The following is a 22,488-nucleotide window of genomic DNA, read 5'->3' as shown; positions in this document are numbered from 1 at the left end:
TGATTGTTCATTTATTATCTCATTTAGCTTTGTAAAGCTTTCACTGTGGCTGAAATGAATTCTGTAGGTTGGGGGTGGGGGGTACACTTGTGTTGTGTTTAAGTGGACTAGTTATTCTCATTGCAGTTGAAAACTCTACACCTGCAGCCTTCAGCCAAAGTGAAGGAATTTTTTATGCAGCCATGAATCATTGTGTAAACACTTTACTACCATGGTAACCCAGACAGTAATAATCTCCAGCATCTACTGCCTGAAGATCACTGATGGATAAAGTGTACTGAGAACCAGATCTACTGCCTTGGAGTCAAGATGGAGTTCTTGAGTTTGGGAGGCTGTCCAGGTTTCTAAAGGTACTAAGTCCAGCAACTCCCTCTGGTGCTGATGGTCACAGTCCCTGACAGGCTTGGCTTAACAGAGTTAGAAAACTGTTGGCAAATTACTTTGAAATGAGAACTAAAATGATGTGAATCTCAAGGAAAAAACAGAAAATGTATCAAGTTAAGTCAGAGAAACATGAACAGCACAAACAGAATTAAAAAATAAATAAATAAATAAAAAAAACTCTCACCCTGACTCAGAAAGCCAAACATTATAATGAGAGTTACTGGTAACATCACTTGACCCTGACCACTGCTGAGAATAGAGCTTCAGCAGTTACAATGCGACCCAGTGTCTTCTGTTTTTGTTTTAAGTTTTATTCTGGGAATTGTGGCTTTCTGTCTTGTATTTCCTCTTTTACCTCTTTTAAAACACCCACATCCAGTGTTCAGTGTTTTGGGTTTAGCTTCACTGTTGTCTTGTCTAATTAGGTTCAGCTGTGTCTCCCTCCTGTGTGCCATTTTCTTGTTACCTTGTGTGTATATTTATTGTATGGTTACCTCTGTTCTTCGTCGGAGCGGCTGCGTATCGTTCTGTGTATCATGCCTGTTGGTCATCCTGTTCATCTTCCCCAGGGACACCTATTTAAATGGTAACTGTAACAAAATACATTTATTCATATTTTGTATTAAATACGTGACGCCGGTACATGTATTCCATTACTCCCCAACACTGGAGGCTATAAGAAGATTCTGTTTCTGTGTTGTGATGAGCTCTGAAACATGACTGTCACTCTTCAAATAAGCCATTCCTCTGCAGATGATCTGTTAGCTGTTTGACAACTACTCTTTCAAGAATTTTTGAGATGAAAGAAAGCTAAGACTAATTAGCAAAGGCGGCTGGGTCAAGAGAAGGCTTTTTAAGTAAGTGTTTAACTACTGCCAGCTTGAACGCCTGTGGTACATAGACGATTATTAGAGACATGTTGATCATATTCAAGATTGTTCAAGGACTTCTTTGCGCAGTCTTGTAGGAATGGGGTCTAAAAGACATGTTGATGGTTTCAGGGAGCAGTTACTGAAGACCAATTGCAGAAAAAGACTCAAAATGAATATCAATGGTACTGAAAGTAGTTGTAGATAATGTTACATCTGTGAGACGATTATGAGTATTTTTTTTCTCTAATGGTTCAAATTTTATTTGTGAAGAAGTTCATGAAGTCATTTCTAGTTAACATTAAAGGAACGGTTGAGTCAAAAGAGCTCGGACTTTTTGTCAGCATGGCTACAGTGCTGAAGAGAAACCTTGGGTTGTTCTTATTTTCTTTAATCAGTGATGAATAGAAAGAAGTTCTAGCTTTACAGAGGGCTTTCTTGTAATGCAGCAAACTAAAGCTAAATGATGATCTTCTAACTTTGTTATACGCCGTTTTGTCTCCAGCTTATAAGTCATCTGCTTTAAGGTGCGTGTTTGAGAGTTATACCACAGAGTCAAGTACTTTTGATTTGAGGATCTCTTTTTCACATGAGCTACAGTAACCAGAGTCATACTTAGTGAGGAGGCAAAATTATTAACAAGATGATCGACCTCTGTTGGAGCAGCGTTCAGGTAGCTGCTCTGCTCTATGTTGGTACAGGGCATTGAAGATGATAACAGTGAGTGAATATTTCAAAATTCCCCAAAAGAAGTGTAGATGAGTATTTAGTGCTTGGTGAAGTTACTGTGTTCAGTGGTCTGTGTCACAGTTTCTTCCTCTTCAACAGCTGCAGTCAGTTCCTGCTGTAACAGCTCAGTGTCTCTGCAGTCTGACTGAGGGAGGTTTTTGTACGACTACAAATCACTGTGTGAACACCCGAGCACTGTTTATTTCATGCAAACTCTGACAGTAGTAAACTGCTGCATCTTCAGCCTGAACTCCACTGATGGTCATAGAGAAGTCAGAGCTGCTTCCACTGCCACTAAATCGAGATGGTGTTCCTGACTGAAGCTTTTTTGCATATCTTATTAGGAGCTTTGGAGCCTGTCCAGACTTCTGTTGATACCAGGCCATACCCTCATCACCATCAGACCATCTGTAAACAGCTCGGTTGGTCCTGCAGGTCAGAGTCACAGTGTTTCCAGGAGTAAATGTCACTACTGGAGGTTGAGTCACAGTCACCTGACCGCTGCATCCTGCAGACAAAAACAAATCATTCATTTATCAGCAGAAATCAATGAGAGAAAAAGCAGCACATCATGTTTGAAATGTTGCTGAGTGAATGAACCTGTAAAACAGCAGCAGGTCAGCGTCCAGATGAGGATGGTGATGAGAGTCATGGTGGTTGTGCTTTCTGCTGTGTTGACTGACAGATGTGAGTCCTGCAGTGTTGAACTCACAGGACTATAAACCTTCTCAGTTCTCTGGAGGATCAGCTGATGATGCAAAGCCTCCTCTCTATGGAAATGATTTCTCTGCTCTCAACACACTGAGGGCAATGTGGGCACAAAGTCAGAAGAAAAATTGATTGAATTAATACCATTAATAATTTTATGCCATAGAGAAAAACATATTTGGAAACATATTTATGTATTTTTAACACCTGGATTAAAATGGCACTCTGGTCTGTATGCTTATTTTTGATTTTGGTATCATAAATACAATATACCTGTATAGCGTTCTTAAGTATATTGTCATAGTTTCAAAATTCATGATTTTTTGAGGCATTTCTGGTTGCTGTTTTAAACAGTGTTTTGTGTGTTTTAAAAAATTAATATGTGTAATGTGAAAATTACGTTTTGTCGTTCAGTTCATAATACTAAAAATACAGTAATGACAATTATGATTTAAATTCATTAGATAATTTTAAGTCACTTTAGTCAAATCATCTTCTGCGTTTAATAAGGTGTACTGTGATGTTTTACATGAAAAAAAGGTTCATTTTCAGTGGTTTGTTCAGAGTGCAGAAGGTTTTTGTACGGCCACTTAATCAGTTTGTATCACTGTGGTACACTTTTGGTGGAGGAACCAAACTCATCGTTGACTGTAAGTACCAGAAATTTGTAACTTTTGAAAAATGTAGTATTTATTAAGCATTTAAATCAAATCTATTAAACAGACCTTTGATTAAATTCAGTGATTATTATTAATGTCATGGCAACATTTTGGAAGAAACTTTTCTTAAATCGATATTCATTCGGTCTTTTAAGGAACTGAACTTACAGAAAATACATTTTGATGGTTTTTTGGGTTCATTTCACTTTAAATATTATCCGGTTACAATAATAAAATCTGTGATAGTGACGTTTTAGCTGACTTTGATTTAAAATGTATTTTTACTCATGAATTATAAAATAAAAACAAATATTGAATTATGTTTTGTTGACTTATATTAGAAAAAATAAAGTAATATTTAGATCAATTTTATGTTCATGGTTGATCAATTTTAAATGAAGTTTAAAGGAAGTGAAAGAAACAGATGTGAAGTTTTAACTGTATTCTCATGAGTGCTTGAGCTTTGTCAGTTTCAAATAAGATAATTATCACAAGGTCAAGTTATTAACTGTAAAACATCATGAAAAAATAAAGGTTTGATCAATAATCACTGACAATATATTTATTCCTATATTTGAACATTTGTATCTCTTTTTTCGGTTATCTTCAACCTTTTCTCCTCCAGTGGGTGTGGTGAGGCCCACCCTCTCTGTCCTCCCTCCATCCAAAGATGAAGACAAACAGAGTAGTGCCAATGTGTTGTGTTTGGCCACCGGGGGATTCCCCTCAAATTGGAATTTAGGCTGGAAGGTGGGGGGCACCAGCACATCCTCAGGGGTTTCAACCAGCCTGGAGGTCTTGGGGACAGACGGCCGCTACAGCTGGAGCAGCACCCTGAGCCTCTCTGCAGACCAGTGGAAGAAGGCGGGCTCAGTGAGCTGTGAGGCCAGTCTGAGTGGACAGAGCCCCGTCACTCAAACCCTGGACCCTGACCACTGCTCAGAGTAGAGCTTCAGCAACACTTCCTGTTTGCATATGATGTGTTTTATAGTTTGATGAAGCTACATGTTTCTTTTCTTGCAATATTTCTGCAAATGTTGATGTACTCTATTGATGTGCATGCTAAGTTTATCAGCTAATATTATCCATGTTGACTTTAAAACCATGGTGTAATAAAAGTAAAAATCACAAAATAAAATCACAGCTTAAGAAAAATCACTTTTGTTTTGTTCTTGGGGAGAAGCTTTTAAAAGCTTATTTGTGTGCAAAGTCGGCGGTTGCTGTTGACCTTTGAAACAAAAGATAAAGATACCAACTAAAATCCAGCTTTATACTTGTGAGGAGTTGGAAAAATTTTCATCATGAATGTAAAATTGTCTTATATATTGCAAAATGTAAAGTCGCTGCTGCCCTGCTACAGCTGAACTTCCCACCTCCCAAATCCAACTTTAACACCTGATTACAACCTTGTGGTAGGAAACTGAAAAAACAACAAAAACAACATATTCATGTATGGAATGCAATCATTGTTAAGTTCAAATCAAAGTAGATAATTTTTAATTCAGTTAAAAACTGTGTACAGGGTCTGGGTTCAATATTTCGTTTTGATGACTAGATGAATTTTCTGTGCAAGTTTTTTGACTAAGACTTGAATTTTGAACCTCTAAGCCCATCCAGTCTGGTTTTCTCAAGGAATTAATACTGCAAAAATCTGACTCAAAGTATCATCAAAGAACACCAGATCTTCTCTTGCCTCCCTTTGTGGCCTTCTGGCAAACTGTAGAATTAATATTAAAATTTTACTAATCAAATTAATAAAATTAACCAAATGCATTTTTGCTTGTTTTCGTTATCCTGATCATGTGGCTGTTTAATTTTGACCTTTGTTGTCACCAATTAGTTTTAAATATGTATTTATGTATGCTGTGATATAAACATGTATTTCTTATAAGTTGATTTTATTTAAAATGTGAAGCACCTTATAACTTTGTGATTTAAAATGTACTGTATGAACAAAATTATTTTCATATTACCTTATTATGCACAGCAAATTAGAATTAATGCAAAATGTAGTGAAATAAGGATAATATGGTGCAAATTCTAAACAGTGTTACTTAATTTAAAATATTCTTAATGATGTGATCAGGAATGAATAAATATTTTAGTTTCCACCTCTGAAAGTGGACTCCGTGAACCAGTGATGCGTGTCAGAGTCTGTATCAGAAGCTCACAGCTGCAACACTGCAAATAGTAACTGAGGGAGGTTTTTGTACGACTCTGTATCACTGTGTGAACACTGGGCCTTCATACACTCCCATACAGTAGTAATCTCCTGCATCTGCAGCCTGAACTCCATTGATTGTCAGAGTGAACTCAGGCTCAGATCCACTACTGCTGAAATGACTCGGAGTATCAGATTCACGGCTGCTGATTTTGTAAAACAGCAGTTTGGGAGGCTGTCCAGGTTTCTGTAGATACCAGCTGAGATAATCATCAACTCCTTGACTGGCTGTACAGCTCAGAGAGACCGTCTGCCCCAAAGCAGCAGCTTTAAACACAGGAGACTGAGTCACAGATGAACTGGCATCTGATCCTGGAAATTAAAATATGTTACTTTGTTAAAATGACAGTGTGATGTAAATTACAACATAACAGAGAATACACAGAACCACATCACTCATCACCTTGAAGTCTGAGCATGATTGTGATCAGCAGTGGAGTCAGCAACATCATCATCATTATGAAAAATCTCACTGTCAGAGACTCTGCACAGATGTTTCTCGCTGGTTCCTCTTAAACTGGTTTAGGATCAGTGAAGCGCAGCAAGCATTCAAAACAGAACCTACAAGCAAATACTGTGTGTGTGTGTGTGTGTGTGTGTGTGAGAGAGAGAGAGAGAGAGAGAGAGAGAGAGAGAGAGAGAGAGAGAGAGAGAGAGAAAGAGAGATAGCTGGAGGGGGTAGGGGGTTTGGAGCGGTTGCTAGATGCAAAGTGAAATAATCTGTCAACACATTTATCAGTGATCATCATCTCAGTAGTTTATTACAGGATCAGAATCAATAGATATGCTTATAGAGCTTCACACTGTTTAGATATTTTTCAATTTTTTCAGTAACAAAAGATCAGGGATGTTTGTAATTTTTCTAACAAACAGCAGGATCAGTGTTCATCAGTGGTTATTTATTAAACTGAAGTTGCAATGGCCTTAATGAAAAATACTTTTGAGCTGATGGGAAATTGCTGACTTATTGTTCACTTATTATCCCGTTTAGCTTTGTAAAGCTTTCACTGTGGCTGAAATGAATTCTGTAGGTTGGGGGTGGGGGGTACACTTGTGTTGTGTTTAAGTGGACTAGTTATTCTCATTGCAATTGAAAACTCTACACCTGCAGCCTTCAGCCAAAGTGAAGGAATTTTTTATGCAGCCATGAATCATTGTGTAAACACTTCACTACCATGGCAACCCAGACAGTAATAATCTCCAGCATCTACTGCCTGAAGATCACTGATGGATAAAGTGTACTGAGAACCAGATCTACTGCCTTGGAGTCAAGATGGAGTTCTTGAGTTTAGGAGGCTGTCCAGGTTTCTAAAGGTACTAACTAAGTCCAGCAACTTCCTGTGGTGCTGACGGTCACAGTGCCTGACAGGCTTGGCTTAACAGAGTTAGAAAACTGTTGGCATATTACTTTGAAATGAGAACTAAAATGATGTGAATCTCAAGGAAAAAACAGAAAATGTATCAGGTTAAATCAGAGAAACATGAACAGCACAAACAGAATAAAAAAAAAAAACAAATAAAATAACTCTCACCCTGACTCAGAAAGCCAAACATTATAATGAGAGTTACTGGTAACATCACTTGACCCTGACCACTGCTGAGAGTAGAGCTTCAGCAGTTACAATGCGACCCAGTGTCTTCTGTTTTTGTTTTAAGTTTTATTCTGGGAATTGTGGCTTTCTGTCTTGTATTTCCTCTTTTACCTCTTTTAAAACACCCACGTCCAGTGTTCAGTGTTTTGGGTTTTGCTTCACTGTTGTCTTGTTTAATTAGGTTCAGCTGTGTCTCCCTCCTCTGTGTTTCTTGTTACTTTTATGTGTATATTTAGTGTGTGGTTACCTCTGTTCTTCGTCGCCGGTACATGTATTCCATTACTCCCCAACACTGGAGGCTATAAGAAGATTCTGTTTCTGTGTTGTGATGAGCTCTGAAACATGACTGAAACTCTTCAAATAAGCCATTCCTCTGCAGATGATCTGTTAGCTGTTTGACAACTACTCATTCAAGAATTTTTTAAGATGAAAGAAAGCTAAGACTAACTGGCAAAGACTGCTGGGTCAAGAGATGGCTTTTTAAGTAAGTGTTTAACTACTGCCAGCTTGAAGGCCTGTGGTACATAGCCGATTACTAGAGACACGTTGATCATGTTTAAGATTGAAGAATTATTTAATGGCAGGACTTCTTTGCGCAGTCTTGTAGGAATGGGGTCTAAAAGACATGTTGATGGTTTGAGGAAGAAGGTACTGAAGTTAACTCAGAAATACCAACTGGAGAAAATGACTCTAAATGAATATCAATGGCACTGAAAGTTGCTGTAGATAATGTTACATCTGTGAGACAATTATGAGTATTTTTTTTCTCTAATGGTTCAAATTTTATTTGTGAAGAAGTTCATGAAGTCATTTCTAGTTAACATTAAAGGAACGGTTGAGTCAACAGCGCTCTGACTTTTTGTCAGCATGGCTACAGTGCTGAAGAGAAACCTTGGGTTGTTCTTATTTTCTTTCATCAGTGATGAGTAGAAAGATGTTCTAGCTTTACAGAGGGCTTTCTTATAATGCAGAAAACTAAAGCTAAAAGATGATCTTCTAACTTTGTTTTACGCCATTTTGTCTCCAGCTTATAAGTCATCTGCTTTAAGGTGCGTGTTTGAGAGTTATACCACAGAGTCAAGTACACTGAAAAAAATATGTTGTTGGATTTACTTAATTCAATGGTGGACATTTGTTGCACACAGATGTTTTGCTTTGGCAGCAACTTAAACAATTGAGTTAAATTAACACAATTTATTCATGTTCAATAAACCTGTGCAATTTGTGTTGATAAAATGTGACTTAAACATGTTTTGATGAAGTAATTTGAGCTCATGGAATATTTTAATCCTTCACAATTTTTTCACTTTATCCCAACACCATTCAATAACTTTTACCCAATACTACTTGGTCACTTAAATACTACATGTTATCTTCAAATTACATTTTGCTATTATATTCTAGTATCAAATGCACAATTTTCAAATGGAGGCCTTATAACAGATTGTATTGTTCTTTTCCAAGATGGTTGCTGGCATCCACCAGTAACCTTTAAAAACAAAATGTCTAATTTCACTGCATTGACAGTAGGTAAAGAATTAAACTGACATTACTCCTCCACTGAATCTATATAAATCAACAGTTAAATAATGTCAGTTCTTCCGTGTTCTCTGGAATCAATCACAGCAAAGAAATTAGACTCTTTTAAAAATGTTACAGGACAATACCAAACATTCTATTTAAGGCCTCTGATGTCAAGATTCTGTTAAACAACAATTATAACTAAACAATTTGAGGTAATGTTAGTTTTCATTAACATTAAATTAGGTTACTGATTTGGCAAACACCTTCCTATTAACATTACCCATTTTACCCCAATAACTAAAGAAATTAGCACTTGCAGGTCAAAAACTTTATTCAAGAGACTGAAAAATAACATTGATACAGTGACTGTCAAAAATTACAGCACTGATCATACTGTGACATCCTGGTTCAAAACAGCACACTTAGAAATATTCAACGTTCTTTACTTCAACTGAAAATACCATTTCACACGACCCATATGGATATTTAGACTGTATAACTGTTCACGCTACATCTCTTCACTAGTAAAAGAAAGAAAAAATACAAAGAGAAATTTAAAAATGCTGCCAAACAGACAAACAGAGAACTTGTACAGAGCAAAAGGAAAAACAAACAACAACAAAAAAAACAGCTCATCCTCATGGCAGTTGCAGAGTATATAAAAATGAACCCTGCGATCTGTTCCTGGAATTGAGCTTCAAAAATGCAGCAGAACAAGTGTGAGATTTAAATGTCCTCTCACCTAGAGCTGATCACCTTGCATGCATAACAGTGAGCTTTCCTTGCAGGAGCAGTTTTGTCTTAGTTGTGAGCTTTTCTTGAGAGCTGAGTTGCATCCAACTCCATTACCACCCTTTGAATCACCTCAAAAGTGTAGCAGAGCTGTGATGGGTAACTCATATTGAAGGAATAAAAAAGGTCCAAACAGCATGGCTACTGCAAAGGTCACGTTATCCAGATCTTGAAGAACTAATATACCCTCGATGATGATGCCAACATCAGAAAAGTCATTGCCTGGCGTATCCTCTGGAGACAGATGTTCATTGTGGTTTTATCAATCTGTGCAGTGGCCTCAGTCAAGTCCTGGTTAAACACAAAACATTTTTTTAAGATTCCTTTTTAAACTCATCTCTTTCGAATCTACCAGTTCTAATGTCAGAGTAATTTAAACCAATGAAAGCAACATAGTAAATAGCTATAGCCAAAGAGTGGCCTGCAATGCTGCCATTCATGGTCTAACAGAGTTTCTAAGAGAGAGTGAAAAACATAAGAATTTCAAATGCTTTACATTAGTTTTTGTTAGAAAGACACCGGCCCATCAGAAATCCAGGTTATGTCACTCAGAAGATGTTAGAATTTAGACTTTCAGCCCCACAATTTGGTTAGCAAGTTGGTCTTTTTTTTTTTTTTCAAACAAAAGCTAATGTAAATATTGGTGGGATTTTCCTTTGTTCACTAGAATGACAAATTTAAAGTTTTTTCACACTGATGTGACCCCTAATACAGGGGTGGGGGTGGGGCCTCAAGGGCCGGCGGCCGAGTTCACTACCAGGCCTCATGTGAACTTCAAATTATTAAAGAGAACTACTGGTCCTAACCAGTCCAATGAGGATCAAGTGGATAACTAAATGCATTTTTAAATGTTGCAAAGCCACAATCTACTCATAAAACACTTACCATGAACTCCTGCACCAAGATGTTGCAATTGTCTTTCACACAGATGCGGAGCACTTTGATGAGGGACTCCCTTTGAGCATTAATGTCATCCTAAAGTATTATAACAAAGAAAACAGAGATTTGTGAACTTTTCAGTAGCACAGAAGAAAATGATCCCAGACAAAAACTCTTGACTTTTTAAACCAGTCAACATGCAACACCAGCATCTACAAAGCAATATCAAAAATTCCTGTTTGACATCAACTTTATGGATATATAGTTTCCAGAACATATATTTTTTAAAAAAGATAAATTTTTCTCAGTGGGCAAGTAAATGCATGATGAAAATTATGGCATCCTTTCAGTGGAATCAGTACTCACAGGTAATAGTTGACTGTTTCAATGGATGCAGCATAAAATTCTTTTACTGTCCTAATGCAATACATATACACTTTGTAGTTAAAGAATTTTAAAGTTCTTACTGTCATCATGGCAGCTACATCCTTTAGCTTTGTGCCCTGTTCCCCCGATCACTTTGCAAACACTTTCAGCAGACTGTCAGAGAGAAACTCAGCTCCGTCAGAAACCTTGACTGTAAAGGCATGTTTGGGATGCACTGGAATGCTGCATTTTATCTGAAATGACATAAAATTATTTTTGAAATAACAGCAGGCACTGTGCTTGGTTAATCAGTAATGTTTTGTTGAATAAAAACTGTGTTTCCAGATCTTATGGGATTAAAAAAATCCAAAGATGTTTGTTTCTGATTTGCAACCCAACAACCCACAAGTTACAACCTCATTTTAGTTCAAGTGTGCATTAATGTGAGTCCAGTAATCACCTTTCTGACAATACATACAGGTACAAGTTAAACCTATGGCAGATTTTGGATTTCTCAGTTGTATTAATAGGGTGGTCTATTGGTGTATGCATGCACCTAATAATTATACAAAACCTATTATAATTAAGTTACAGAAACCTTAAGCGAAAATAGAATATACTTTCTTACCATAACACCTTGAACCCACAATCCATCAGCTGACTCCTGGTGAAATGCAGAATAGAGGTCATCTCTCAATGTGCAGCAAAAAAAAAACAGAAACAAAAGGACAGCAGGTGAGGGCAGGAGGGGTAGGGATGTAAGCTAGCATAATGCCGCTAATGATATTAGCTAAAGCTGTTCAATGTCCAAAATCTCACTAACACCACGGTGCAGTAAATACACAATGTAACTGAAGAGTCAGTTGGCAAATCTATTCACACAGAAAACCAAATTATGTTATGAGTGCCTCATAATTAGGTTTAATGTGATATTACGGCTCTTGTGCCAAAGACAAATTCAAATGAAAAAGCGCCAATTCTTTGACAACAGATAAAACAGCAAATAAGCTAACGGGTCTTTTTTAGCATGTTACATGGCGACACTCTAGACGTTTAACTACATTTGGCTGAAATATGGTAAATATTAATTCAAAAATCAAGACATACCAAAAACGTTGAGTTGGCTGCTCGACTTGACTGAGATGGATGCCTTTTTTGAACCACGATCCAAAGCCCGCGAGATGAAATCACGCGTGGTTTCACGAGATTTAATGTTGCTATCTTATTGACTTACTTCACCTGAACATGATATGAACAATTTAATACACCCTTTCTGCATATCATGTAGTTTTTACACTATATGGTTACATTTATCTTTAAAACATGAGGCAATTGTGTTAAATACATGCAAGATGCTTACATAAATCCAAGAGATGGCCAGTGCCTTTTTTTCAGTGTACTTTTGATTTGAGGATCTCTTTTTCACATGAGCTACAGTAACCAGAGTCATACTTAGTGAGGAGGCAAAATTATTAACAAGATGATCAACCTCTGTTGGAGCAGCGTTCAGATAGCTGCTCTGCTCTATGTTGGTATACAGAAGATAACAGTGAATGAATTATATTCTTAAATTTAGTTACAGCACTTTCAGAAAAACATCTACTGTGATGAAGTCTACTCTCCACTGCTGTGTAATCAATTATTGTACTTAGAACAGGATTAGACAACATAAGGTTTTCAGGAAACACTGTTAAATGTTCAGTTTCTATGCCATATGTTAAAACAAGATCTAGAGTGTGATTAAAGTGGTGGGTGGGTTCTTTTACATTTTGAGAGAAGCCAATTGAGTCTAATGACAGATTAAATGCCTTGTTGAGGCTGTCATTTTTAGCATCTACATGGATGTTAAAATCACCCACAATAATTATTTTATCTTAGCTGAGAACTAAATCAGATAAAAAGTCTGAGAAATCAGACAGAAACTCTGTGTAAGGCCCAGGTGGATGATAGATGTGAACAAATAAGACTGTTTTTGGGGGGTTTTCCAGCCCAGGTGAACATGTTTAAGCATCAGGCTTTGAAATGAATTAAAACTCAGTCTTGGCCTGTGGTTGGTTAATAAGCTGGTGTGAGAAATTGCTGCCACACCGCCGCCTTCGAGGATTCTTGGAGGTGTTGATTCATTTAAACTAACATAATCATCCTGCTGTAACTCAGACTTATTCTTCCTGCCCTTTAATACAGACCTGGAATTGTCTTCAGCAGGACTACATCAATCAGGCAAAAAACCTACCTGCTATTTGTTGGTCTCATTTTTGCTGCTAAAACAGCCCTGAACAGTTGAAACATGGACTCCATTAGATCTCTGAAAGTGTCCTGCTGTATCATTCAATTCCTGTAAGGTGGGGCATCCACGGATCAGAATTGTTTGTGCAGCACATCTCACACATGTTTTGATGGGATTGAAATCTGTGGGATTTGGAGACAAAGTCAACACTGCAAACTCATTGTTGTGCTCCTCAAACCATTTCTGAACCATTTTTACTTTGCAGGAGAACACATTATCCTGCTGAAAGAGGCCACAGCAAATAGGGAATAACATTTCTACAAAAAGTCTGCAACAATGCTTAGGGTAGGTGGTAAGTGCCAAAGTAGAATCCACATGGATGCCAGGACCCAAGGTTTCCCAAACAGATCACACTTCCTCCTATAGTGCATCCTGGTGCCTGGTGTTCTTCAGTTAAGCAATGCACACACATGTTATTTAAAAGAACATGTGATTAATCAGACCACATTCGGATGCCCATTGTTGGCGCTTTTAGTGGTGGGCACCCTGACTGGTCTTTGGCTATGCAGCCACACACACAACAAACTGTGAGATAAGATAAGGAGAAATAATCAGTGTTATTCACTTTCCCTGTCATTGGTTATAATGATATGCCTGATTGGTGTATATACAGAACTTCTTACAGTCCTTTTGCATAGCAAGTAAATAATGTCTGTCTCTGTGTATGATGGCTGCAAATGCAGTCACAGTAAATGAAAAAAGTGACATTACAGTGTTTTCATCTGCTGATAATCAATCAAGTTGTTTTAGGGAAAAAAACCCAAACAGGAACATGGCTTTGGTGTGCTGGCAAAACATATTACCTAAACTTGTTATGATCTATTAAACTTATTTTTTCGTTTTGTCACATGCACATGTTTTATCCACATGACGTAACCCAAAAAAAGAAACCTGATGTCCACTGCCAGGAAAGGTTATTAAGTCTAATATCATCGTAATCTGATGACGAGATCATGATTCCTTACATATGACAGACTGACACCCACGATAGTCAACATGAGCTTATTGCGATAACCACAGCTTTCCATTTGGTACTTTAGGTTTTGTACTGACAGAACTACTGATACAGCAGCACTCCAAGGCTTAGCCAAGAGAATTGGTTGAAAGTAGATCTGTAGTAATGCAAAGATCAGAGAGGCTCCAGCCCAGGGCATGACTATGAGTTTTAAAGAAAACTTTGTGTGAGAGAAAACACTGCTAAAAAGTGTTGACAACAACAAGTAAAAGCTTCGTTCAAGCTTTAATGATCTTCATGGGATGATATTGGAAATATAAAGCTTAAAAAATACAAAAACAAACAATAAAATCTGGATGTAATGTGACTATTAGGGGAATGTAAAAAAGAAACAAGAAAACTGTGAATTGGTGGAACCAGATGTTTAAAAATAGATAAATAATAAATATTTAAAAAATTCCCCCGGAACCAAGGATAGAGGAGGACTAGATCTGCCTAATTTTCACCAATACTTCTTAGCCAACAGGCTTCAGTTCATCTCAGAATGGTTAAAATGTACCCTCTTAGATGAGCCCTGGCTAGATGTTGAACAGGCACTATGCAATGATCTAGAGATTTCAGACCTACCATTTATTAGCTCAAACATCAAAAGACATGAATGCTTTAAAAGCATCAACATCAGCTTTTCTCTGTCAGCATGGTGGGAGTTTCTAAAAATAACGGAGTCTTCATTAATCCCATGCAAACGTACACCTATCTGGAATAACCCTGACATATTACAAAACAAAAATATGATTAATTTCCCAGAATGGAGTTGTAAAGGAATTAAATACTTAGAACATATATTAGAGGGAACAGAATTTATTCCATTTGACAGACTAGTTACACAATATGGGATCAACAAGAAAAGATTTTTAGAATATCAACAAATTAAATCCATAGTAAAAAAGAAATTTAACCTCAGTCAAGTTGAATTACAAACACCACCAAGTGTGGTTCAATTTCTTACTCTTAAATCCCCCAAACTATTATCTAAAATATACAGAACACTTTCTAAAATAGATGAATCAATATCCCTTCCTATTGCAAAGTGGGAAGCAGATTTATCAGTCAGCTTAGACCAAAACGTCTGGTCTCAGATTTGCTTAAAAACCTTTAAATTTATTAAAAATCCCAATCTGCAATTAATACAATACAAAATACTGCATAGAGTGCACTATACAGGTCATCGAATGTTTAAGATGGGCTTTACATCCGCCAACAACTGCTCACACTGTCAAGGCAATACACCAGACAGTTACATCCACGCTCTTTGGTTCTGTCCACCAGTGCAGAAGTTTTGGCACGAGATATGTGAGGACTTATCAAAGTGTCTGAAATGTAAAATTCCAACCTCCCCTTTAGTATGCTTGTTGGGAAATTTGGATGATGTCACTACAGAAATTAATACAGTCCACATGGTTTTTATTGCCCTATGCATCGCCAAGAAAACGGTCCTCATGAACTGGAAAAATAAAATAATCTTAATTCTAGCCAATACAGAAACTATCTAATAGATCACATTAGTCTCGATATAGCCTCTGCCACCACATTAGATCAATCCCTCTGGGCTCCTTTGATCGGCTCCATCACCTAGCGGGGGTGGGGGGTCGTGGTTTGGTCCCGCCTTGGCTATTGTGGTTGATGTGGAGGTTGGGATGGGCTTAGGGCACCTGGAGGACCCCTAGAGACGTTATCCCTGGAGGGCTTAACCCGGGGGTTGTGTTCATAACCTGGTTAGTGGCTCTGGTCGCTCTCAGAGGTTGTTCTCCTCGTGGCCGCGTGCAGCGGGGCTGGAGGATGGTCTGTGCTGGCGGACGTAGGTTACTGGCCTGGTGGCCTGGCTGCCCCTGAGTGGATCCGGGGCGGGCGTGGGGGTTTGGGGTTCGGGGGTGCTTCGCCTCCGTGCTGGGGCTCTGGCTGGGCCTTGGGGGCTTCGGTCCTCGTCGGTGTGTCGCCGAGGTTGTGGGCGGGTGGGTGCACGGGGGCTCAGCCCTGGCGCAGGGGGCCTCTTGTGCATCGGCCTAACCGGGGGGCTCTTGAACTGGCAGGGAGGTTGTTCCATCTTTGCAGGAGTCCACTCTGCAGGTGGGGGAGAGACATAGGAGAGGTGGAGAATAAACTTAACCTGGGTGTCTGTGTCTTGTGTAGTCTGGGAGATGATTGAATGTTGGGGTGGGTACAGTTTCCTCTGCGGTGGGGTAGAGTGGGCTGCCCCGGGTCCTGTGGGGCTTGGCGGTGTTGCTGCCGTAGGCCCCGGTCTGGATGGGCCTGGGCTCCCTTGCCTTGGTGGATACCAGAGGACGGGGGTGCATATTGGGGTCAGCGGGGGAGCTGGCCCTAGGGAGGGACACCCTCCCCTCCCTTCTTTTCCTCCCCATCCCCGGCTGCCTCCCTCTTCACGCTCCACCACACCCACCCACACAGGTAGGGCTTTGGGGTGCGGGTGTGTCACCAGGGTGCAGGGGAGACATTCCCCCCCCCCTCTGTCCTCTTCTGGCCACCTGTGCCTCAATTTTATCTCACAACTTAGACATCCACATTACTTACACTCTCATAACACACACATATATATATATATATAGGGCCTTGAGGGTGGGCACGTTAACGGCGTCCAGTAGACGGTCTGTGTATTCAAACCTGCCTCTGGCGCCGGTGCCCACCTCTCAATTTTAAATCCATGTAGACATTGAGGGTTCTCGGGAGGGGCCGTGCTAACACCTGCTGCTCTCTGGCAGCAGCACCATGCTCTCCCTTGTTTTAAATACACTTTAGAGCAACACGCAGCAACACTACACTTGAGCGGGAGGAGGGAGGTATGGGGTCTTAACACACCCCTGTTCTCTGCTAGCCATCGGGGCGGGGGGGCTGGGAAGAGATGCTGGCTGTCCGATTGGCCTCCCTGCTGCTGCGGAGCCTGGGGCGGTCTGCTTGCCTCCACCCCGGAGGGAAGGGTAACATCTCTTGGGTCTGGGTGCCGTTTCCATCTCTGGGGGTGAGGATACCTGGACCCGGGGTATAGAGTATGTTTGGGGAGTGTGATTGTGTGTACATGTCCATTTACGTTTATTCCTGCGTTGGGTGAGTGCTGAGTGTTTGTATATGTGTGCATGAGGGTGGGAATGCATGTCTGTGTCTGTGTGTGCCTGTTTGTCTGTGTCTATATGTCAGGTCGGGTCTTAGACTTCACCTCTCTGGGAACTCCAAGGCCCTCCAAAGTGTGGAGGCCTATCTCCCCTCACCACACTCCCTGCCGGTAACTGATGCCCTCAGGGGTCGGTGCGTTGGTGGTTCTTGGTGTCCGGGGCTGGGCGCTCAGGTATGTACCAGCTCACTCCCGGTGACTACTTGGCGGGGCCTGGCGCCTGCTGCTCGGTCAGGCCTCTTCCGGGGCGCGGGGGGCCCTCGGGCCTCCAGCCTCTGTGCCTGCGGCTCGGTTCACTCTGGCACAGCTGGCTGCCGGCAGAGCCGGCGGGCACGCCGGTGCAGCCCCCTCTAGCTTCTGCCCGGTGGCTACTGGGTGACCCCTCATCTGGGGATCCTCAGCCCTTCCCATGAAGGTGGCACGGATGCCCCTCCGGTGGTCCTCCTTGGGCTCTTGCACTCTGGGGCCTCTGGATGTCTGGGGCCTGGATCTCCTCCATGCCTGCTTCATGCCCTGGGGGACGGGGCTATGGCTCTCTACATCCTCTAGCAGACCATTACATGGGGAAACCATTTGAATACAAGCGCGCCGATCCACACAGGTGTGCACATGGGTGTTCACTATTCGTAGACTTAAATCACACCTTTCTTGGCTGCTACTTCAAAGCACATTGTGCGCTGTCTGTCCTGCGTGCTGCACAACAACATTCAATATTTAGTATTTACTGCTGTTTACACTTAGCTAGATTAATGCGATGGTGTTGTGTATAGTATGTTGCATTGTTTTGTTTTTTTTTTTGCTTGTTTTCTATTCTTTTTCTCTCAACAGGTGATCCCGGAGATATTTTTTCTTCCCCCCTTTCTCACTGTCCCTCTCCCCTTCTGTTTTTCTTTTCCTTCCTCTTTCTTTCTCCCTTTCCTATCCCTCACTCATGTCTGTCCCGTCTGTAACAACTGAAAATAAAATAAATAATAAAAACAAAGGTCGATCAAATGGACCAATACGGCAATGCCATGATGATCCATTTGGCAAAATAAATCCATTGGGTATCCTTGTTGGTCTTCAGACAACAATTCTGACGGCTAAAGAACCAAATGGGACAGGCGAAAAAAAAAAAAAAAAAAAAAAAAAAAAAATTCCCCCGAAGAAGTGTAGATGAGTATTTAGTGCTTGGTGAAGTTACTGTGTTCAGTGGTCTGTGTCAGAGTTTCTTCCTCTTCAGCAGCTGCAGTCAGTTCCTGCTGTAACAGCTCAGTGTCTCTGCAGTCTGACTGAGGGAGGTTTTTGTACGACTACAAATCACTGTGTGAACACACCAGCACTGTTTATTTCATGCAAACTCTGACAGTAGTAAACTGCTGCATCTTCAGCCTGAACTCCACTGATGGTTATAGAGAAGTCAGAGCTGCTTCCACTGCCACTAAATCGAGTTGGTGTTCCTGACTGAAGCGTTGTTGCATATTTTATTAGGAGCTTTGGAGCCTGTCCAGATTTCTGTTGATACCAGAATATAAAATCACCATCAGAATCTCTGTAAACAGCTTGGCTGGTCCTACAGGTCAGAGTCTCAGTGGATCCAGGAGTAAATGTCACTACTGGAGGTTGAGTCACAGTCACCTGACCGCTGCATCCTGCAGACAAAAACAAATCATTCATTTATCAGCAGAAATCAATGAGAGAAAAAGCAGCACATTATGTTTGAAATGTTGCTGAGTGAATGAACCTGTAAAACAGCAGCAGGTCAGCGTCCAGATGAGGATGGTGATGAGAGTCATGGTGCTTGTGCTTTCTGCTGTGTTGACTGACAGATGTGAGTCCTGCAGTGTTGAACTCACAGGACTATAAACCTTCTCAGTTCTCTGGAGGATCAGCTGATGATGCAAAGCCTCCTCTCTATGGAAATGATTTCTCTGCTCTCACCATCCACAAAACAACGTGAGAAGGAATACTTTTGATATCAAAATGAATTATTATGATAGAATTATGATTCTAACATAATACAGCTAAATAGTTCAGGAAAGATGAGAGCAGTTTTTTTAACATCTGGTTTAAAATGGTAAGTATATATTTTAGTTTCTTGGATCAACCAGCAGAAGAAAAATGTTAAAAATCATCTTAAATTGTTTAATATATACATATATATATACATATATATCTATATCTATATCTATATATATATCTATATCTATAGATATATATATATGTGTGTGTGTGTGTGTGTGTGTGTGTGTGTGTGTGTGTGTGTGTGTGTGTGTGTATAGTTACATGTATTTTATAGCAAATGCTTTTGTCTTGTAAACTGAAGTTTACTGGGTAAAAAAGATAATTTTCAAGGGTTAGATGCTTGATCAGAGTGTGGGAGGTTTTTGTACAGCCACTTAATGAGTTTGTATCACTGTGGATGACTTTTGGTGGAGGAACCAAACTCATTATTCACTCTAAGTATCTAAATCTCCTCATTATACTACAAAATATTATACTATCACTATTTTGAATATGTCATCAGAATGTATTTTAAGATTTTATTCTGGGTGTTTTACATGATGTGATTGGTTTTGGTGATAGAGGCTGATTTTGAAAACTTCAGAAAACTATCAGAAGAGTTTAAATGTATGATACAGTATTATCATATAAGTATACAGTATATCATGTTTATATATAATATTTATATTGTAGAGAAATTTGAAATAATGTAATGATTTAATCTGTTTTAAATAAGGTTTTTTCCACTTATCTGTGAATAAATATTTTTTCACAAAATCTGAGACTGAAAATATAGCAAAATGAATCTTTGATTTTATTTATTTATACAAACAGTTAGCAGGATAAAAACATTCTTGTATAAAAGATCTTTTGATTAATGTAAGTTTATTTTAAGTGTTATGTTCTTCTATTTCTGACCTCCTCTCCTCAGTCTGATCACAGTGTCATGCACACAGTTAATCCACAGTGCTGATAAACTGTCATGTACCATAACTGTGTAATGCTCATCTGTTACTGAAAATATGATATGAGGAATTTCACTGAAATGTTTGACACCATGTTGGATATAACATTTTATGCTGTTGACTGAATGAATTAGTTTTCATACAGATGCACTTTAACGGTTGACTTTACAGTTTGTTAGTCTGATGTGATGAAAAGGAAGTGAAACAAACAGATGACAAACTTTAACATTTCCTGTACACATTTCAGTTTTATCATCAAGAAAACAAATAAAGCAGCACATTCACTAATTCGTTATACTTTGTCAAAGCCTAATATCCTCCAATTTCTCAGTTTCTGTGTTCTGTTTTATCACAATATCATCATACAGTTAATCCACAGGCCTGTTAATCTCTGTCATGTATCATAACTGTCTCGTGTCAGCTATCTGTCCTACAGTAGAGGTTAATGTACTCCTTGTGTGTCTGTGATCGTCCCTCCAGCTGGCCCCATGGTCAGACCCTCAGTCTCTCTGCTCCAACCGTCCTCTGAGAAGCTCTCTGGAGGCCCAGTCACACTGGCCTGCCTGCTGACCGGCTACTCTCCTCAGGGAGCTGAAGTGAGATGGGAAGTAGATGGCACAGAGGTGACAGAGGGGGTCCTGAACAGCTTAGAAGAAGAGAAGAGTAGTCGCTACAGCAGCAGCAGCACCCTGATGCTGAGCCAAGAGAACTGGATGAACGCAGAGGTGTTCTCCTGCAGGGTGAACCATCATGACCACCGACAGGCCAAGTCCTTCCGCAAGAACCGGTGTGAGGGCTAGAGGGGCTGCTGAAGTCTAGGACAGGAGCTTAGTGTGGGGGAGCAGGAGATACATGCCTGCTGCTCTGATCAATATGAGTTTGAAAGTTTGTAGAAGAAATCATTTGATAACGACAACTTAGATAGTGACATGTGTAAAATCTGGATGTGAGTGTGCCTAATAACTGCCAATTCATATTTTTCCAAATAAAGCTTGCAGTGATCCATATTATTAAGTATTTTTATTTTATTTTTAAACATAGTTGCTCTATAATTGGAGCGTACGGTACTATAAATGAACCTTTTTGCCTATCACATGAAAAATTAATTCATGTATCTCCAAATCTTACTCTTACTAAAAAAATAAAAAATTGAGTTTGATTCAGCAAATTAATTCTTCAGTTTAAATTAAAACTACCAAGAGATCCAGACAATTAGAAATATCCAATTTCTCTGAATGTTTTATGTTGCATTACAACATTTTTAAGAAAGTTTCAGTCACAACCAGCAGCTTAATTAATGAGTAATTAAATCTAGTTTCTCACTTTAGAAGTAAATTGAGTGTAATCAGAGTACATTTTTTTTAAAATTGCAGCTCATTTCAAATTCAGTGTTTCAGCCAGATCGATATATATATAACACAAACTACTTCTGTTTCATTTGACACATAATTAGTTTGAAGATGAGATTAAAAAAAAATTCTAAGGCAAAGGCTGCTTAGGAAGCGTCATTTGAGTAACTAGAAATGCAAAGCTTATATGTAGGGTTCTAATTATATTATAATGATATAATTATTATTATTTTTCAATCAGTTTTTGGATAGTTTGCAGTGTTGTGTTTCAGTTCACACTGATGAATTCTGTTGGCCTGGTGTAGGACAGTTTGTGCTAACTTTGGTCACTGCTGGGTTCGGTCCTGCATTACACCAGAGACATTATAAGAGAGAGACATGGAACTGATTTGAAATATAGGCAAACACACATCTGTTGTTGTTACACAGGTAATGTGTAAGTTGTTCCTTTTCTCATTCAGCTTTATTTAGAAAAAAAAACGAAAGCAAGCAGCTTTTTTTCTATTTTCTCGTGGGAAAGAAAAGCAGGAACATGCCAAAGCATCCTTTGAAAGCTTAATGATCTGTAAACCTAAACCTAAAATAATAAATAAAAATGATCCCCAAAATACATCTCATTTACAGATGTAAATCTGTATGTAACCACTGACTCATTTTAAATAGTTTAGGACAGCCAAACTACGGACCAGTTGCTAGGTTCGGCAGGGCTACAATAGAAAGCGAGGCGAATACAGAATGAAATGGCTGGAGACAGGAATTTGAGCAGCACGGTTATTATTTACACAAAAATGAAATAAACACGACACAAATTCCACATTGACAGTAGTAATGGTAATAATAACAATAACAATAATAAGAATAAGCCGGCAAAACAAAAATAACCCCAAAAATAGTCGTTTGAGCTCAATATTCAATTGTCTTTTTGTCTTTGGTCATTTGTCAAGTCAAAAATTCTTAGTCTAGTTCTTTTTCTCTTTCGTTTGTGGTTTGTGTGTTACCACTTGGGAGTCTCCGTCGAGGAAGAAGAGTAAGTTCCTCTGCA

General features: G+C 39.3%; 1 long non-coding RNA gene and 1 gene segment (V, D, J or C); one reads left to right on the top strand and one right to left on the bottom strand.

Annotated features, from left to right (window-relative positions):
• The first annotated feature begins 1,654 nt into the window (after positions 1-1,654).
• Positions 1,655-21,107, top strand: LOC146496115 (Ig kappa chain C region, B allele-like). The segment is given in 2 exon segments: positions 1,655-3,340; positions 20,578-21,107. Coding segments are annotated over 2 exon segments (450 nt in total).
• On the bottom strand, positions 9,000-12,137 carry LOC146496116 (uncharacterized). Its single transcript, XR_014871072.1, has 4 exons — positions 11,352-12,137; positions 10,825-10,977; positions 10,364-10,453; positions 9,000-9,769 (listed from the first exon to the last, which is right to left on the bottom strand). It is a non-coding gene; the product is annotated as an uncharacterized LOC146496116 (long non-coding RNA).
• Positions 21,108-22,488: the final 1,381 nt, after the last annotated feature.

This window comes from Neolamprologus multifasciatus, chromosome 19 (assembly GCF_963576455.1).
Source record: "Neolamprologus multifasciatus chromosome 19, fNeoMul1.2, whole genome shotgun sequence".
NCBI classification, from domain to species: domain Eukaryota; kingdom Metazoa; phylum Chordata; class Actinopteri; order Cichliformes; family Cichlidae; genus Neolamprologus; species Neolamprologus multifasciatus.
This window is presented reverse-complemented; position numbering and strand designations above follow the sequence as displayed.